This window comes from Schistocerca serialis, chromosome 4, assembly GCF_023864345.2.
Source record: "Schistocerca serialis cubense isolate TAMUIC-IGC-003099 chromosome 4, iqSchSeri2.2, whole genome shotgun sequence".
NCBI classification, from domain to species: Eukaryota; Metazoa; Arthropoda; class Insecta; order Orthoptera; family Acrididae; genus Schistocerca; species Schistocerca serialis.
In genome coordinates, this window is record NC_064641.1 from 554,486,675 (window position 1) to 554,505,402 (window position 18,728).

The 18,728-nt window shown below is 42.0% G+C and overlaps 1 protein-coding gene across 1 annotated transcript in view; it reads left to right on the forward strand.

The window, feature by feature from the left end:
- Positions 1-18,728, forward strand: part of LOC126475284 (vacuolar protein-sorting-associated protein 36) — a 46,381-nt gene that overhangs the window by 11,912 nt on the left and 15,741 nt on the right. Inside the window, exons 4-5 of the mRNA XM_050103041.1 lie at positions 4,181-4,357; positions 4,512-4,676. Of these exons, the coding sequence (XP_049958998.1) occupies positions 4,181-4,357; positions 4,512-4,676 (342 nt within the window). The remainder of the gene's footprint in view (positions 1-4,180; positions 4,358-4,511; positions 4,677-18,728) is intronic.

Genomic DNA, 18,728 nt, shown 5'->3' on the forward strand with positions numbered 1-18,728 from the left:
AAGATGATACCACAAATGCCTGAAGTGATAATTTTGCAACATGAAGTCACCCAAGCAATTAATTCTACTCACAATTGGAAAGCCCCTGGAAATGATAAAATAGCAAATTTCTGGTTAAAGAAGTTCACCTCAACACATTCACATCTAACTAAATTATTTAACAGTTACATTGCAGACCCATACACATTCCCTGATACACTTACACACGGAATAACATATCTGAAACCTAAAGATCAAGCAGACACAGCGAACCCAGCTAAATATCGCCCCATAACATGCCTACCAACAATATACAAAATATTAACTTCAGTCATTAAACAGAAATTAATGACACATACAACACAGAACAAAATTATAAATGAAGAACAAAAAGGCTGTTGCAAAGGAGCACGAGGATGTAAAGAGCAACTGATAATAGATGCAGAGGTGACATATCAAGCTAAAACTAAACAAAGGTCGCTACACTACGCCTACATTGATTACCAAAAAGCTTTTGATAGTGTACCCCACTCATGGTTACTACAAATATTGGAAATATACAAAGTAGATCCTAAATTGATACAGTTCCTAAACATAGTAATGAAAAATTGGAAAACCACACTTAATATCCAAACAAATTCAAATAATATCACATCACAGCCAATACAGATTAAGCGTGGAATATACCAAGGAGACTCATTAAGTCCTTTCTGGTTCTGCCTTGCTCTGAACCCACTATCCAACATGCTAAATAATACAAATTATGGATACAATATTACTGGAACATACCCACACAAAATCACACATTTGCTATACATGGATGATCTAAAACTACTGCCAGCAACAAATCAACAACTCAACCAATTACTAAAGATAACAGAAGGATTCAGCAATGATATAAGTATGGCTTTTGGAACAGACAAATGTAAGAAAAATAGCATAGTCAAGGGAAAACATACTAAACAAGAAGATTACATATTGGATAACCACAGCGACTGCATAGAAGCGATGGAAAAAACAGATGCCTATAAATATCTAGGATACAGACAAAAAATAGGAATAGATGATAGAAATATTAAGGAAGAGCTAAAAGAAAAATATAGACAAAGACTAACAAAAATACTGAAAACAGAATTGACAGCAAGAAACAAGACAAAAGCTATAAATACTTATGCTATACCAATATTGACCTACTCATTTGGAGTAGTGAAATGGAGTAACACAGACCTAGAAGCACTCAATACACTTACACGATCACAATGCCACAAATATAGAATACATCACATACATTCAGCAACAGAAAGATTCACATTAAGCAGAAAGGAAGGAGGAAGGGGATTTATCGACATAAAAAACCTACATTATGGACAGGTAGACAATTTAAGAAAATTCTTTCTAGAACGAGCAGAAACTAGCAAAATACACAAGGCAATCACCCACATAAATACATCGGCTACACCACTACAATTACATAACCACCTCTACAACCCTTTAGATCACATAACATCAACAGATACAAAGAAAGTAAATTGGAAAAAGAAAACACTACATGGCAAGCACCCGTATCATCTAACACAGCCACACATCGATCAAGACGCATCCAACACATGGCTAAGAAAAGGCAATATATACAGTGAGACAGAAGGATTCATGATTGCAATACAGGATCAAACAATAAACACCAGGTATTACAGCAAGCATATTATTAAAGATCCCAATACCACAACGGATAAATGCAGACTTTGTAAACAATAAATAGAAACAGTAGATCACATCACAAACGGATGTACAATACTAGCAAATACAGAATACCCCAGAAGACATGACAATGTCGCAAAAATAATACATCAACAGCTTGCCTTACAACATAAACTTTTAAAACAACACGTTCCTACATACAAGTATACACCACAAAATGTACTGGAGATTGATGAATACAAATTATACTGGAACAGAACCATTATAACAGATAAAACAACGCCACATAACAAACCTGACATCATACTCACCAATAAAAAGAAGAAATTAACACAACTAATCGAAATATCTATACCCAATGCAACAAATATACAAAAGAAAACAGGAGAAAAAATTGAAAAATACATCCAACTGGCTGAGGAAGTCAAAGACATGTGGCATCAGGATAAAGTTGACATCACACCAATTATACTATCAACTACAGGAGTCATACCACACAATATCCACCAGTACATCAATGCAATACAGCTACATCCAAACATATATATACAGCTACAGAAATCCGTAATTATTGATACATGTTCAATTACCCGAAAGTTCCTAAATGCAATATAACACATACCGTACAGTTAAAAGGAAGTGACGCTTGATCAAGGTCCGTGTCACTCCATTTTTAACCGGACTTAACGTCTGAGAAAGTGAAGGAAATAATAATAATATGCATAACTTACCTGACAAAAGAAAGAATTGAAACTTCCTGGCAGATTAAAACTGTGTGCCGGACCGAGACTTGAACTTGGGACCTTTGCCTTCCACGGGCAAGTGCTTTACCGACTGAGCTACCCAAGCACGACTCACGCCCCATCCTCACAGCTTTACTTCTGACAGTACCTCATCTCCTACCTTCCAAACTTTACAGAAGCTCTCCTGCGAACCTTGGAGAACTAGCACTCCTGAAAGAAAGGATATTGCGGAGACATGGCTTAGCCACAGCCTGGGAGATGTTTCTAGAATTCTAAAAGAAAGAATTGTTTTTGTGCAATTTTGTTGTTTTGCACATAATTAAATACAGTTTAGGGCAATAATGAAATAATGTGTAAGCATTTGCACCTCTCCATTTCGCATTTTTGTGGGGAGATTTCGTGCTTCTCATTTTTTTCAGACAAATGTATGATTCCTGACAGATCTATTAGTTCATGAATTTACTTCCAAGCTAATATTCTGATGCAGTAAGTTTACTTTAACCTCTTTTTTATCTTCATATTTTATGCTCAAAATTTTCATTCACATTTATGCTTAGTGTCTCTCCTTAAAGATACTGAAATCAACCCATCCATTTTCCAAAATTTTTGAGGTGGTGATGTCTTGCAGAATAATATTCCACCTGAGTAACAATAATGTCCTCAGTAATATGCAATTTGGATTTCACAAGAATTGCTCAACAGAATGCCATTTACACCATTCCTCGCCAAATTTTACAAGCATGAAATGATAAAATAGCAACAGTTGGTATTTTCTGTGACCTGTCTAAGGCATTTGACTGTATGAATCACAATATTCTCCTATATCAGGACAGGCCGAACAGCATTCCACGAGTACTCCTGCCTAGTGCTCTGAGCACAAGGGCGAGTGGGGCTGAGAGGTGAGGAGGAACAGGATAAGGTTGCAGAGCCAAGGTTGTGAAGCAGCGACTGAAGTTGAACATTTTGAGAGTTCTGCCACATTGTAGTCAACTCTTCTCTTGGACTCAGTTTGACAGTGGCCATTTGGTCAGGTGAACAGCTGAGTGGTGGTCACGTCTGCTTTAAAAACTGTGTAAAAGATAAAGTACAACCCTGCCTAGCTCCCTTCTTTATTCCTGTGTATTTCACATCTTTCAGCCATTTGAACTGCCATGCAATTTCCGTAGAAGTTGTAGATGACCTCTTGCTCCCTGTTTGTTATTTCTGATAACTTCAGGTTTTTAAAAAGTGTATTCCTGTCACTGTTGTTGAAAACTTTTTGCAAATCAACACTTGTTATAAACAGATGTTTGTCTTTCATTAAACAATCTATCTTCTAAGATGAGTTGTGGTTTGTGATTTGTGTGGTGCAGCCAATGAATCATGACATTGGCGATAGTTCACAATATCCTAATATCCTGTGTATTATCATTCTCTCCATGTGTTACTTGTAAGAAGTAGTAATACAGTAGAAGAACATCACTGTAATGAAATATGTACAAATCTTATGGAGAATGAACTATTGTTAAAAATCTCAGAGATTGGAAATTGTTAAGTATTTATTGCTTTTCATGCACTTTTCCTCTGTTTAAAACCGTTATTGGTGTGTCCTTCTTTGTATCACTTGTCCTTTTTGTCTTTTAATCTTTGTAATTGACTTTTTTGCAATCAAAGGAATTTCCAGTTCTGAATATTTGAGGTTTTACTTTGTATTTCTGTAATCTTTTCTCAAGTTGTTTGTATGAACGATCAGTAAGAAATATATTTGATTAAATTTCCAGGCACACCAATCAAATATTAAACTACGGACTGGTATTGTTGGAATTGAGAGAAGTATAAGTGAAAAGCAGAAAGCTACTGATGAAAGTATCAGTGTTGCCTTCCAAGATTTGAACAAGTTAATGGTTATGGCAAAGGACATGGTGAATTTATCGAAGAATATTTCACAAAAAATTAGAGTAAGTTTTCCATCCTTGACTCACAGAAATGGGACTCGTAAAAATTTTGACAGTATAATGAAAAATGAATATATGTTTATTAATGTATCTCAGTTCTTACTAGTATTTCCTGTAAAGCATCAGCTATATTCATACTGTTAACATTGTACTTTAGGAAAAACAAGGCGATATCACTGAAGATGAAACTGTCAGGTTCAAGTCTTATTTACTTAGCCTGGGCATAGATGATCCTGTTACAAGAAATGATTTCCGCAGTGAAAGCCAGTACTTTCAGCAACTTGCTAAACAGTTATCTGAAATTTTGGTGGAGCCAATTACGGTATGTAAGAATAATTATTGTCTGAAGCTCAGTTTGAGCTATTTCACGAGTATTAGTGTGAAAACAGTAGAACAAAATATACATAATATGGTATATATAAAGTGAAGTATATTGCCAAAATATAATTTTCAACCTGCTACAAAGTAATTTATTAAAATCAGTACATTATCAAAATTATGCACATACATATGTGATCAAAACTATCCGGACACCCCCAAAAACATAAGTTTTTCATATTAGGTGTATTGTGCTGCCAGGTACTCCATATCAGTGACCTCAGTAGTCATTGGACACCATGAGAGAGCAGAATGGGGTGCTCTGCGGAACTTACGGATTTCGAACATGGTCAGGTGATTGGGTGTCACTTGTGTCATATGTCTGTACACGAGATTTCCACACTCCTAAATATCCCTAGGTCCACTGTTTCTGGTGTGATAGTGAATTGGAAATGTGAAATGAGATGTACAGCACAAAAGCATACAGGCCAACCTTGTCTGTTGACTGACAGAGACTGCTGATAGTTGAAGGTGGTTGTAATGTGTAATAGGCAGACATCTATCCACCCCATCACACAGGAATTCCAAATTGCATCAGGATCCACTGCAAGTATTATGACACTTAGGCGGGAGGTGAGAAAACTTGGATTTCGTGGTCTAGTGGCTGCTTATAAGCCACACATATTGCTGGTAAATGCCAAACAACACCTCACTTGGTGAAAAGAGTGTAAACATTGAATGATTGAACAGTGGAGAAAAATTGTGTGGAGTGGCGAATCATGGCACACAATGTGGCAATCCTATGGCAGGGTATGGGTATGACGAATGCCCAGTGAACATTATCTGCCAGCTTGTGTAGGGCCAACAGTAAAATTCGGAAGTGGTGGTGTTATGGTCTGGTCATGTTTTTCCTGGAGGGGAGGTGAGGTGAGAAAACTTGGATTTCATGGTCTAGTGGCTGCTTATAAGCCACACATATTGCTGGTAAATGCCAAACAACACCTCGCTTGGTGAAAAGAGTGTAAACATTGAATGATTGAACAGTGGAGAAAAATTGTGTGGAGTGGCGAATCATGGCACACAATGTGGCAATCCTATGGCAGGGTATGGGTATGACGAATGCCCAGTGAACATTATCTGCCAGCTTGTGTAGGGCCAACAGTAAAATTCGGAAGTGGTGGTGTTATGGTCTGGTCATGTTTTTCCTGGAGGGGGCTTGTACCCCTTGTTGTTTTTCATGGCACTATCACAGCACAGGCCTGTATTGATGTTTTAAATGCCTTTCTACGTCCCACTGCTGAATAGCAACTCAGTGATGGCAGTTGCATCTAGCAACATGGTTGAACACCTATTCATAATGCATGACCTGTGGCAGAATGGTTACATGACAATAACATCCCTGTAATGGACTGGCCTGCGCAGAGTCCTGACCTTACTCCTTTAGAATGCCTTTGGGATGTTTTGGAGTGCTGACTTCATTCCTCACCGACCAACATCAATACCTCTCCTCAGTGCAGCACTCCATGAAAAATGGGGTGCCATTCCCCAAGAAACCTTCCGGCATGTGACTGAACGTATGCCTGTGAGAGTGGAAGCTGTCATCAAGGCTAAGGGTGGGCCAACACCATATTGAATTCCAGCATTACCGATGGAGGGAGCCATGATATTCAAAGTCATTTTCAGCCAGGTGTCTGGATACCTTTGATCACATAGTGTCTATACAGGGCAAATCACCTAAAACTTGCACTGCAAATGTAGGAAAAATCAAAAGTACTGTTGATGTGCAGTTTTTACAGAATGGATTGGCAGTCACTGGCTCATACTGTTAGTCAGTAAAGTACAATATTATGTGGTAGCACACACTAAAAAACAAGACAGGTGGATACACCAATTATGTGGATTCTGACCAGTAATGAAAAAGCTGACCACCATGGATTGTGTTCAAAATGGCTACCAGAAGTAGCTATATGCGCTTCCAGTCTGGTATGGAACAACTGCTGTACACATACCAGCATTTCAGTGGAGATATCTGAGCAGGCTGCGTTGCATGTCATTGTGTGTGGTTGGTATGTCCTTGTAGACAGTGTCTTTCAGCTTTTCCCACAGAAAAAAGTCTGCAGGTGTCAAATCTGGAAAATTAGTGGCCATGGTACGAGTCCTCAGTGTCCAATCCAACGATTTGGAAATAATTTGTTATGACATGCTGTAGTACTTTGTGCACTATGGGCTGGACAACATCATGTTGATACCACAGGTTCCTCCTAGTCTGCAGGTTTAGCATCAGTGGGAGAAAGTCTGTTGGGAGGCTGTGATATTTGTGCATGTTCAACGATCCTTTTATGAAAAACAGACCTATGAGCTGATATTTCACTATCCCACACCACTCGTTTACACACAGTGGATGCTGATGTTCCACTTGATGAAGCCAGTGTGGATTGTCAGCAGACCAATAGTGTATATGTCAGTGGTTTATCTGGCAATGATTGGAAAATGTAGCTCCATCACTATACAAGATACTTGATATGTCTGGAGTATTCCATCTTAATGCCCATATACAGAAGTTAACATCATTCTCATAATCATTTCTGTGCAGCCTTTTGTGGAGAGAGATGTGATAGGGGTAGAACCTACGTCGATGGCGAATGCATAGGACACTTGCTTGACTCGTGCAGCTTCCTCGTTTGATTGCTTGGGAGTTAACATGAGAATTACCTGCAACAGTAGAAAGAACATTAATTTCCCCCTCTTCTGTCATCACTTGTTTCCTTCTGTCACATTGCCTAGGCATTACACTATAACTTTCATGTAATTGGTTGAAGAGGTTGGTAAATAATTGCTGAGATGGTTCATGTTTAAAGGGATATGTTGCTGCATACAACTTACAAGAACAAACTGCATTCTTCCTATATTCTCCATACACCATGAGCATGTTCGCTTTTTCTGTGTTGGTAAATCCCATCGTCCTCTAATGACCTGCTGCTTGGGCTGTCACACACTGACTGACTAGCAAGTCGCAGTGCACTCAAGGAACACACACACACACACACACACACACACACACACACACACACACACACTCTCTCTCTCTCTCTCTCTCTCTCTCTCTCTCTCTCTCTCTCTATATATATATATATATATATATATATATATATAAAAAAAAAGCAAACATAACAACATTGAACATCATACCTACCAACTACGCAGGTTGAATGTAGCCCAAACAAATATCAGTGAGGAAGCTTTTCAAAATACAATATCTTGTTAAACACTCGCACTGGAATTTGGAACAAACACTACTGACATTCTAATTTACCCTACTTTTAGTTTGTTAATGTCAGTAGGCATTGTTCATTTAAAATAAGTCTATGTTTGTACAAAAAATGCGCTTTCCAAATATTATTGTAATTTGTTGATTGGATAACAGTATGAGCCTCTGAGTACCAATCCATTCTGTGAAAGCTGCACATCAGTGACACTTTCCATTTCCACAATGTTTGTGGTTCAAGTTTTTGATTCACCCTGTATAGTAAAGAGGCCCTTAACAATAGGTAATCATCTGAAATGTAAAATTTTGCTGCTCCCACCCCATACTGTTGTTCCAGTCAAAAGAAAAGGGAAAAGAAAATACTTTGCAAAACTGCTGCTCAGTTGCAAAATTACTAGGCAATCTACAAATGCTTTTATTTTGGAACGTAATACTGTACATACAATTCTGTAGCAACGTAGTATTCTCTTCCCGAAATCCTCTGTTTTCTTTTTTATTCCAAAAGATGTTTATGAGGGCATATCTGACCCATGCCACACTCACCTAAAAACAATCTGAACCAGTGAATATTTAGTAGAAATTGAAAATAGGTGCCAGTTTAGGACTCAGCCCTGGATTTCCCGCCAATCACGAGAGGTTGTCCTAACCATAAGACTAGCTGAGCAAGCCTCCAGGCGCGACCTGTTCATTCACAGTCTCCCAGTGGTGCTATTCCTACAGACCGAGGACCAGATTAAGGGTGTGGTGGGGGTCCTTATGGGAGTCGTAGACCTGGGCCCTCATGTGGATGAGGGTCTTTCACTCTGATCATCATCATCATCATCATCATCATCATCATCATAAGATAAAATAGGACCAAAAATATGAAACAAATTTCTTAGTTTGTTACAGCCACCATCTTAATAAACTGGCATAAATCAGTGTTAAAAAAGAAGATTGAGTGTAGTACATAAAAATAGTTATTCATATTTTCCCATTGAGTAGAAGTGTTCTCCAGTCTCATGTGACTATAGAATACCAAGTTCTAGTCCAATAGATGTACAATAGGCTATGTTCCTTTAAGACCACAAGTTCCTTCTGTTTATGTGTTCTGTATGCGTTGAGTTGGGTAAAAGTTTTTGACCACAATAATAATATATAAAAACAAAGATGAGGTGACTTACCGAACAAAAGCGCTGGCAGGTCGAAAGACACACAAACAAACACAAACATACACACAAAATTCAAGCTTTCGCAACAAACTGTTGCCTCATCAGGAAAGAGGGAAGGAGAGGGGAAGACGAAAGGAAGTGGGTTTTAAGGGAGAGGGTAAGGAGTCATTCCAATCCCGGGAGCGGAAAGACTTACCTTAGGGGGAAAAAAGGAAAGGTATACACTCGTACACACGCACATATCCATCCACACATACAGACACAAGCAGACATATTTAAAGACAAAGAGTTTGGGCAGAGATGTCAGTCGAGGCAGAAGTGTAGAGGCAAAGAAGTTGTTGAAAGACAGGTGAGGTATGAGTGGCGGCAACTTGAAATTAGCAGAGATTGAGGCCTGGCGGATGACGAGAAGAGAGGATATACTGAAGGGCAAGTTCCCATCTCCGGAGTTCGGATAGGTTGGTGTTGGTGGGAAGTATCCAGATAACCCGGACGGTGTAACACTGTGCCAAGATGTGCTGGCTGTGCACCAAGGCATGTTTAGCCACAGGGTGATCCTCATTACCAACAAACACTGTCTGCCTGTGTCCATTCATGCGAATGGACAGTTTGTTGCTGGTCATTCCCACATAGAATGCATCACAGTGTAGGCAGGTCAGTTGGTAAATCACGTGGGTGCTTTCACACGTGGCTCTGCCTCTGATCGTGTACACCTTCCGGGTTACAGGACTGGAGTAGGTGGTGGTGGGAGGGTGCATGGGACAGGTTTTGCATCGGGGGCGGTTACAAGGATAGGAGCCAGAGGGTAGGGAAGGTGGTTCGGGGATTTCATAGGGATGAACTAACAGGTTACGAAGGTTAGGTGGACGGCGGAAAGACACTCTTGGCGGAGTTGGGAGGATTTCATGAAGGATGGATCTCATTTCAGGGCAGGATTTGAGGAAGTCGTATCCCTGCTGGAGAGCCACATTCAGAGTCTGGTCCAGTCCCGGAAAGTATCCTGTCACAAGTGGGGCACTTTTGTGGTTCTTCTGTGGGGGATTCTGGGTATGAGGGGACGAGGAAGTGGCTCTGGTTATTTGCTTCTGTACCAGGTCGGGAGGGTAGTTGCGGGATGCGAAAGCTGTTTTCAGGTTGTTGGTGTAATGATTCAGGGATTCCGGACTGGAGCAGATTCGTTTGCCACGAAGACCTAGGCTGTAGGGAAGGGACCGTTTGATGTGGAATGGGTGGCAGCTGTCATAATGGAGGTACTGTTGCTTGTTGGTGGGTTTGATGTGGACGGACGTGTGAAGTTGGCCATTGGACAGGTGGAGGTCAACGTCAAGGAAAGTGGCATGGGATTTGGAGTAGGACCAGGTGAAACTGATGGAACCAAAGGAGTTGAGGTTGGAGAGGAAATTCAAGAGTTCTTCTTCACTGTGAGTCCAGATCATGAAGATGTCATCAATAAATCTGTACCAAACTTTGGGTTGGCAGACTTGGGTAACCAAGAAGGCTTCCTCTAAGCGACCCATGAATAGGTTGGCGTACGAGGGGGCCATCCTGGTGCCCATGGCTGTTCCCTTTAATTGTTGGTATGTCTGGCCCTCAAAAGTGAAGAAGTTGTGGGTCAGGATGAAGCTGGCTAAGGTGATGAGGAAAGAGGTTTTAGGTAGGGTGGCAGGTGATCGGCGTGAAAGGAAATGCTCCATCGCAGCGAGGCCCTGGACGTGCGGAATATTTGTGTATAAGGACGTGGCATCAATGGTTACAAGGATGGTTTCCGGGGGTAACAGATTGGGTAAGGATTCCAGGCGTTCAAGGAAGTGGTTGGTGTCCTTGATGAAGGATGGGAGACTGCATGTAATGGGTTGAAGTTGTTGATCTACGTAGGCAGAGATACGTTCTGTGGGGGCTTGGTAACCAGCTACAATGGGGCGGCCGGGATGATTGGGTTTGTGGATTTTAGGAAGAAGGTAGAAGGTAGGGGTGCGGGGTGTCGGTGGGGTCATGAGGTTGATGGAGTCAGGTGAAAGGTTTTGCAGGGGGCCTAAGGTTCTGAGGATTCCTTGAAGCTCCGCCTGGACATCGGGAATGGGGTTACCTTGGCAAACTTTGTATGTGGTGTTGTCAGAAAGCTGACGCAGTCCCTCAGCCACATACTCCCGACGATCAAGTACCACGGTCGTGGAACCCTTGTCCGCCGGAAGAATGACGATGGATCGGTCAGCCTTCAGATCACGGATAGCCTGGGCTTCAGCAGTGGTGATGTTGGGTGTAGGATTAAGGTTTTTTAAGAAGGATTGAGATGCAAGGCTGGAAGTCAGAAATTCCTGGAAGGTTTGGAGAGGGTGATTTTGAGGAAGAGGAGGTGGGTCCCGCTGTGACGGAGGTCGGAACTGTTCCAGGCAGGGTTCAATTTGGATGGTGTCTTGAGGAGTCGGATCATTAGGAGTAGGATTAGGATCATTTTTCTTCGTGGCAAAGTGATACTTCCAGCAGAGGGTACGAGTGTAGGACACGCCTGGAATCCTTACCCAATCTGTTACCCCCGGAAACCATCCTTGTAACCATTGATGCCACGTCCTTATACACAAATATTCCGCACGTCCAGGGCCTCGCTGCGATGGAGCATTTCCTTTCACGCCGATCACCTGCCACCCTACCTAAAACCTCTTTCCTCATCACCTTAGCCAGCTTCATCCTGACCCACAACTTCTTCACTTTTGAGGGCCAGACATACCAACAATTAAAGGGAACAGCCATGGGCACCAGGATGGCCCCCTCGTACGCCAACCTATTCATGGGTACTGTCCTACACTCGTACCCTCTGCTGAAAGTATCACTTTGCCACGAAGAAAAATGATCCTAATCCTACTCCTAATGATCCGACTCCTCAAGACACCATCCAAATTGAACCCTGCCTGGAACAGTTCCGACCTCCGTCACAGCGGGACCCACCTCCTCTTCCTCAAAATCACCCTCTCCAAACCTTCCAGGAATTTCTGACTTCCAGCCTTGCATCTCAATCCTTCTTAAAAAACCTTAATCCTACACCCAACATCACCACTGCTGAAGCCCAGGCTATCCGTGATCTGAAGGCTGACCGATCCATCGTCATTCTTCCGGCGGACAAGGGTTCCACGACCGTGGTACTTGATCGTCGGGAGTATGTGGCTGAGGGACTGCGTCAGCTTTCTGACAACACCACATACAAAGTTTGCCAAGGTAACCCCATTCCCGATGTCCAGGCGGAGCTTCAAGGAATCCTCAGAACCTTAGGCCCCCTGCAAAACCTTTCACCTGACTCCATCAACCTCCTGACCCCACCGACACCCCGCACCCCTACCTTCTACCTTCTTCCTAAAATCCACAAACCCAATCATCCCGGCCGCCCCATTGTAGCTGGTTACCAAGCCCCCACAGAACGTATCTCTGCCTACGTAGATCAACACCTTCAACCCATTACATGCAGTCTCCCATCCTTCATCAAGGACACCAACCACTTCCTTGAACGCCTGGAATCCTTACCCAATCTGTTACCCCCGGAAACCATCCTTGTAACCATTGATGCCACGTCCTTATACACAAATATTCCGCACGTCCAGGGCCTCGCTGCGATGGAGCATTTCCTTTCACGCCGATCACCTGCCACCCTACCTAAAACCTCTTTCCTCATCACCTTAGCCAGCTTCATCCTGACCCACAACTTCTTCACTTTTGAGGGCCAGACATACCAACAATTAAAGGGAACAGCCATGGGCACCAGGATGGCCCCCTCGTACGCCAACCTATTCATGGGTCGCTTAGAGGAAGCCTTCTTGGTTACCCAAGTCTGCCAACCCAAAGTTTGGTACAGATTTATTGATGACATCTTCATGATCTGGACTCACAGTGAAGAAGAACTCTTGAATTTCCTCTCCAACCTCAACTCCTTTGGTTCCATCAGTTTCACCTGGTCCTACTCCAAATCCCATGCCACTTTCCTTGACGTTGACCTCCACCTGTCCAATGGCCAACTTCACACGTCCGTCCACATCAAACCCACCAACAAGCAACAGTACCTCCATTATGACAGCTGCCACCCATTCCACATCAAACGGTCCCTTCCCTACAGCCTAGGTCTTCGTGGCAAACGAATCTGCTCCAGTCCGGAATCCCTGAATCATTACACCAACAACCTGAAAACAGCTTTCGCATCCCGCAACTACCCTCCCGACCTGGTACAGAAGCAAATAACCAGAGCCACTTCCTCGTCCCCTCATACCCAGAATCCCCCACAGAAGAACCACAAAAGTGCCCCACTTGTGACAGGATACTTTCCGGGACTGGACCAGACTCTGAATGTGGCTCTCCAGCAGGGATACGACTTCCTCAAATCCTGCCCTGAAATGAGATCCATCCTTCATGAAATCCTCCCCACTCCGCCAAGAGTGTCTTTCCGCCGTCCACCTAACCTTCGTAACCTGTTAGTTCATCCCTATGAAATCCCCGAACCACCTTCCCTACCCTCTGGCTCCTATCCTTGTAACCGCCCCCGATGCAAAACCTGTCCCATGCACCCTCCCACCACCACCTACTCCAGTCCTGTAACCCGGAAGGTGTACACGATCAGAGGCAGAGCCACGTGTGAAAGCACCCACGTGATTTACCAACTGACCTGCCTACACTGTGATGCATTCTATGTGGGAATGACCAGCAACAAACTGTCCATTCGCATGAATGGACACAGGCAGACAGTGTTTGTTGGTAATGAGGATCACCCTGTGGCTAAACATGCCTTGGTGCACAGCCAGCACATCTTGGCACAGTGTTACACCGTCCGGGTTATCTGGATACTTCCCACCAACACCAACCTATCCGAACTCCGGAGATGGGAACTTGCCCTTCAGTATATCCTCTCTTCTCGTCATCCGCCAGGCCTCAATCTCCGCTAATTTCAAGTTGCCGCCACTCATACCTCACCTGTCTTTCAACAACTTCTTTGCCTCTACACTTCTGCCTCGACTGACATCTCTGCCCAAACTCTTTGTCTTTAAATATGTCTGCTTGTGTCTGTATGTGTGGATGGATATGTGTGTGTGTACGAGTGTATACCTTTCCTTTTTTCCCCCTAAGGTAAGTCTTTCCGCTCCCGGGATTGGAATGACTCCTTACCCTCTCCCTTAAAACCCACTTCCTTTCGTCTTCCCCTCTCCTTCCCTCTTTCCTGATGAGGCAACAGTTTGTTGCGAAAGCTTGAATTTTGTGTGTATGTTTGTGTTTGTTTGTGTGTCTTTCGACCTGCCAGCGCTTTTGTTCGGTAAGTCACCTCATCTTTGTTTTTATATATAATTTTTCCCACGTGGAATGTTTCCTTCCATTATATTGACCACAATAATAGGTACATGAAATGTACTTGCAGTTGTGAGTATGTGCCAGACCAGGATTGGCTATCTGTGGCCAGGTCCAAATTTCCATTTGTTGTCATTCCTACATCACAACCTGTACTCGTACACATACGATGTAATTTCCATACAGAGGAGGACATTTTAATTGTAAATTGGTGCCTGCTGTCAGCAAATAAATACAATTTTGCAGTGTCCGTGTTATTAAGAACAAAAGTGCAGTGTTCCTTGGGACTTGCATGCATGTCTGAAGGAACGCTGCATCATTCTTTGTAACTTCACATGCATTGTAATATTGTGCAATAATAGATCGTTTATTTCAAACACATTTGTGCACTGTGAAATACACTCACTCCTCACCCCATCCTTCTTTTGTTTGCTGCTTTAATAGCTAATCTATTGTCATAGAGTGGAACTGTTAATTCATGCACATTGGCTGCGGTTAGTAAATGGGGTGAAACTGCGTATCATAATCTAATAAATTAGTACGTAACTCATATTTGAGTTTCATTTCTCGTATAGTGACTTAAAATGGAATCCCATCAAGTGAGTAAATTTGCCATTGTGTGAGCGAAAGAAGAGCACTGAGAGAAGCAGCTGAATTTGTGAAGAAACTACCAAAAGTGACTTTGTATTTTACAAAGAAAGAGTAGTCCATTGATAACATCGGTGAAACTATGATTCTCATATAAGACATCGGATGTCGTCGTAAAAATTCCACAGTATTTCATCCGCAAAACTGACCGATATCTCCAGATGCAGTGAACACACTGCTCAGGCTGCGACCGAAACCTTCTATTTATGAGTCATAGAAGAAACTGCACATGCATGAACTAGCCAAATTTCAGTGTCCAGTAGTGCAGATGTGCAGATCAGTTGCAAGAGAGGACATCTATGCAAACTGTCAGACAATGAATGCATTCACAGAGGCTGTGAATACTCTGCAGTGCTGTTGGCCACCCCAGCAGCCTCTGTTGGGAGCCGCCTGCCGAAATAGGTACGCATGCTGGCTTGTGCCCATCCTCGCCATTGTCAGCCAGATACCTGTTGCCACTATAGCGTCGTCCCTTGTGCGACCAACAGTTCTTCTTTGTTTTCACTGTGATTTTAACATGGCCAGTGCTGGATCCCATGCCGTGCTGAGGTGGTATCCTGTGTCCCTGTCAAGCAAATTAGAGACGCTGCGAATTTCCACTGCTTCTTAAATAAATAACACTGTCCCGATATGATGATGTCATTGACAGAACTTCAGTGGTTTTTGTTTTCTATACAATTTCCTGTACTGAGGCAGTGCTCCACCATTGCAGATTTGTCTGGTTGTTCCATACGTGTGTGTCTATATTAAACACTTCTGTCCTTCACAGTGCGACAGGTTTGTCCAGTGTATTACATCCAACAGCTACAGGGAAATGTATAGGCATCTGGCCTTCTTAAACCAAGGTCATTTTTCATTGAGCCTAAAAGGGCTCTGAGTTTTGTTGGTGGATGAACTTCCTATTTTCAAGGAAACACTGTTGACGTATGGCAAAGTGATCATTCTTCTTTGTTCTTTATTTTCTCCCAGCTCCTCACTTTGTCCAGTACATGCCGGCATAAGGCACAGGGAATCTCCCATTCAGAATATCTGTTCTCTAAAAGTTCAGTATGGAGGCAGCAGAGATCATCAGATAAGCTGTCAGAATCCGATTTGGCTTGTGCTCTGTGGACCAATGTCCTAAGCATGCCACTTTGTTCTGAAGGATGGGGAGCAGGTGGCCTGTAAGTGTAAGTCCAAGAGTGTACGTTTATGGTTCATAGCATGAGTCATGATACCATTGTCCTTTCTCTGTACCAACACATCCAGGAATGATACTGCACTGTTTTTCTCCATCTCCATGTAAACTTGAAGTTTGTAAACTTATGTGGCAGTTTTACTGCATGAACAACAAAAATGTGATAAGTGATAAACTTTTTTCCTTTCATCATTTTGTGGGGTGTGTCAGTGGTGAGAAAAAGTTTCATAAAGGTTTGAAATTATGTGTGAAGTTCGTTGCAAGTAAGTAAGTGCTCTCACTCTCAAATACTGTGTGAATAATGTGTGGATGTTTGCACACCATGGGCTACCCTTTCTTTTTAATCCCCACCCCTTTGATAGCTAGGTGGTTCTTTACCTACAGTGCTTCTTTCCAGACAGTAAATGATATGTGTACCAAGTTTGGTTCAAATTGGTCCAGTATTTTAGGAGAAGAATGTGGTACATACATAAGAAGTCACGTGAGAAAAGTAATAAGAGTGACAACGCTGCAAGTGATCTGGCAATGCTGTGTTGTTCTACCTCATAGGTGGTCAGTCTGTTTCAGCTCCGTACAGCCATTGTGTGATTTTTGAGAGTGCCAACAGTGAAGCTGTGTTTTTGTTCTGCATTACAAAAATAGAACATCAGAATTTAGAGCAATGTTATGTCATCAAATTTTGTGTTATTGGCAGATCTGCATGTGTGACATTTGAAAAGTTGAAACAGTCCTTTCAGGAAAAGTCCTTATCAAGAGCAAAAGCTTTTCACTGGCACAAATCATTTTTGGAAGTCTGAGAATGTGTTGAAGGTAAACCTCACCAAGGGGGACTTTCAATGTCAGAAACCAATGATAATATCAAATATGTGTGTGCTCTTGTGGGATCAGACAGACATTTAACAATAGGGATGATGTTTGACCTGTTAAATGCTTTCACTGTACAGCAAATTTTGACTGAAGTTTTGCACTTTCGTAGGATTTGTGCCAAAATGGTGCCCAAAAAACCCACAGCTGAGCAGGAGGACTATTGAAGAAACGTGTATTGATATTCTTGGGAGGACTGCCAATGACCATGAATGGTTCAGTCGTGCAATCGGAGGCGATGAATCCTAGGGTTTTGAGTATGATCCCGAGGCAAAGCAGCAAAGTGAGTAGTGGCAGCTGACACATCTCCTCGGCCAAAAAAAGCTTGAATGAGCAAATCAAAGAGCAAAACAATGCCTATGTCACACAGCCACTTCCATCACAGAATTTTTGCCTCAAAAGGCATTCCTGTTGTTCCACAGCCCCCATGTTCACATGATTTGAGTCCTTGTGACTTTTTTCTTTTCTCAAAATTGAAAAATGTTTTAAAACAATCCCATTTTGGGGGGAACATTCAAAAGAACATGCTTGATATGTTAAAGGCCCTACTAGTTGCAATCTTTTAGCGCTACTACCAAGACTGGGAAGAATGACTCTGCTGGTGTATAGCTGCCAGAGGAAATTACTTTAAAGGGGTTAGTACTGTTGCCTGAACAAAATAAAAACTTTGGTGAATAAAAAAATCAGTCTCATTTCTTTTCTCACATTCCTCATACATACATTTTTATAATGTGTATGCATGTAAGACATCATCTAGTCTTTTAAGCCATCATCTAGTCTTTTCTTTGTGTGAGATGACGTGTGTCAGATTCACTTCAAAATTCTTGATTCTAAAATTTTACATACAAACTAATTGCATTTTCGTGTCATTTATTCTTCATATTTCAGTGATCATGTCAAGGCTTGTGTGTATTGTGATATGTTGTGCATTTTAGAATGTTTGTAAGTGCCACACAAAGTTGCTGCTGTTTCATCAGTTGTAAACTACTTTACTTTTTACAAATTTTGGTCATAGTATCCTTATTTGGTGGACGGTCATGCCCCCAATTTCAATATATGTATATCTACATGACTGAATGTATATTTCTGAGATTCTTGAGAATTTTGGAAACATGCATGACATATTTCATAGGACATCAACAGTTGCAAGCTTCAATTATACATTGTGCAGATTTTGGCTTCAATATGGCATTTGTTCCAAAAAGTGTTTCCCCTCAGTTGTAGTGTAGGAACTTCTTGTGCAGACCCTCTGTACACTCCATGCGCTTTTCAGCTTTCTGTTCGTTGTTTAGGACTGGTTTTCCATCTGAGCTCTTGATATTTGTACAGCTTCTCTTTTCTCCAAAGCCCTCTTTCATTTTCCCATAGGTGGTATCTGTCGTTTTCTTAGTGTAACATGCTTATGTGATGACACTATTTCCATCTTTTCCTGCTCATTGTCTTGGCAGTGTTTGCCAGTTTCCAATCAGGACATAAATGTTTGGTACTAGCAGGCTTCTTTTGGCCAGGCATACTCATTTTGCCTGTGCTGGTATGCTTGCATGTGTTGCTTGCATAATCAATTATTTGTTGTTTTGCTTCCAAGACAGCCGAATTCCTTCACTTCATTACTTCATGGTTCCCAATTTTGATGTT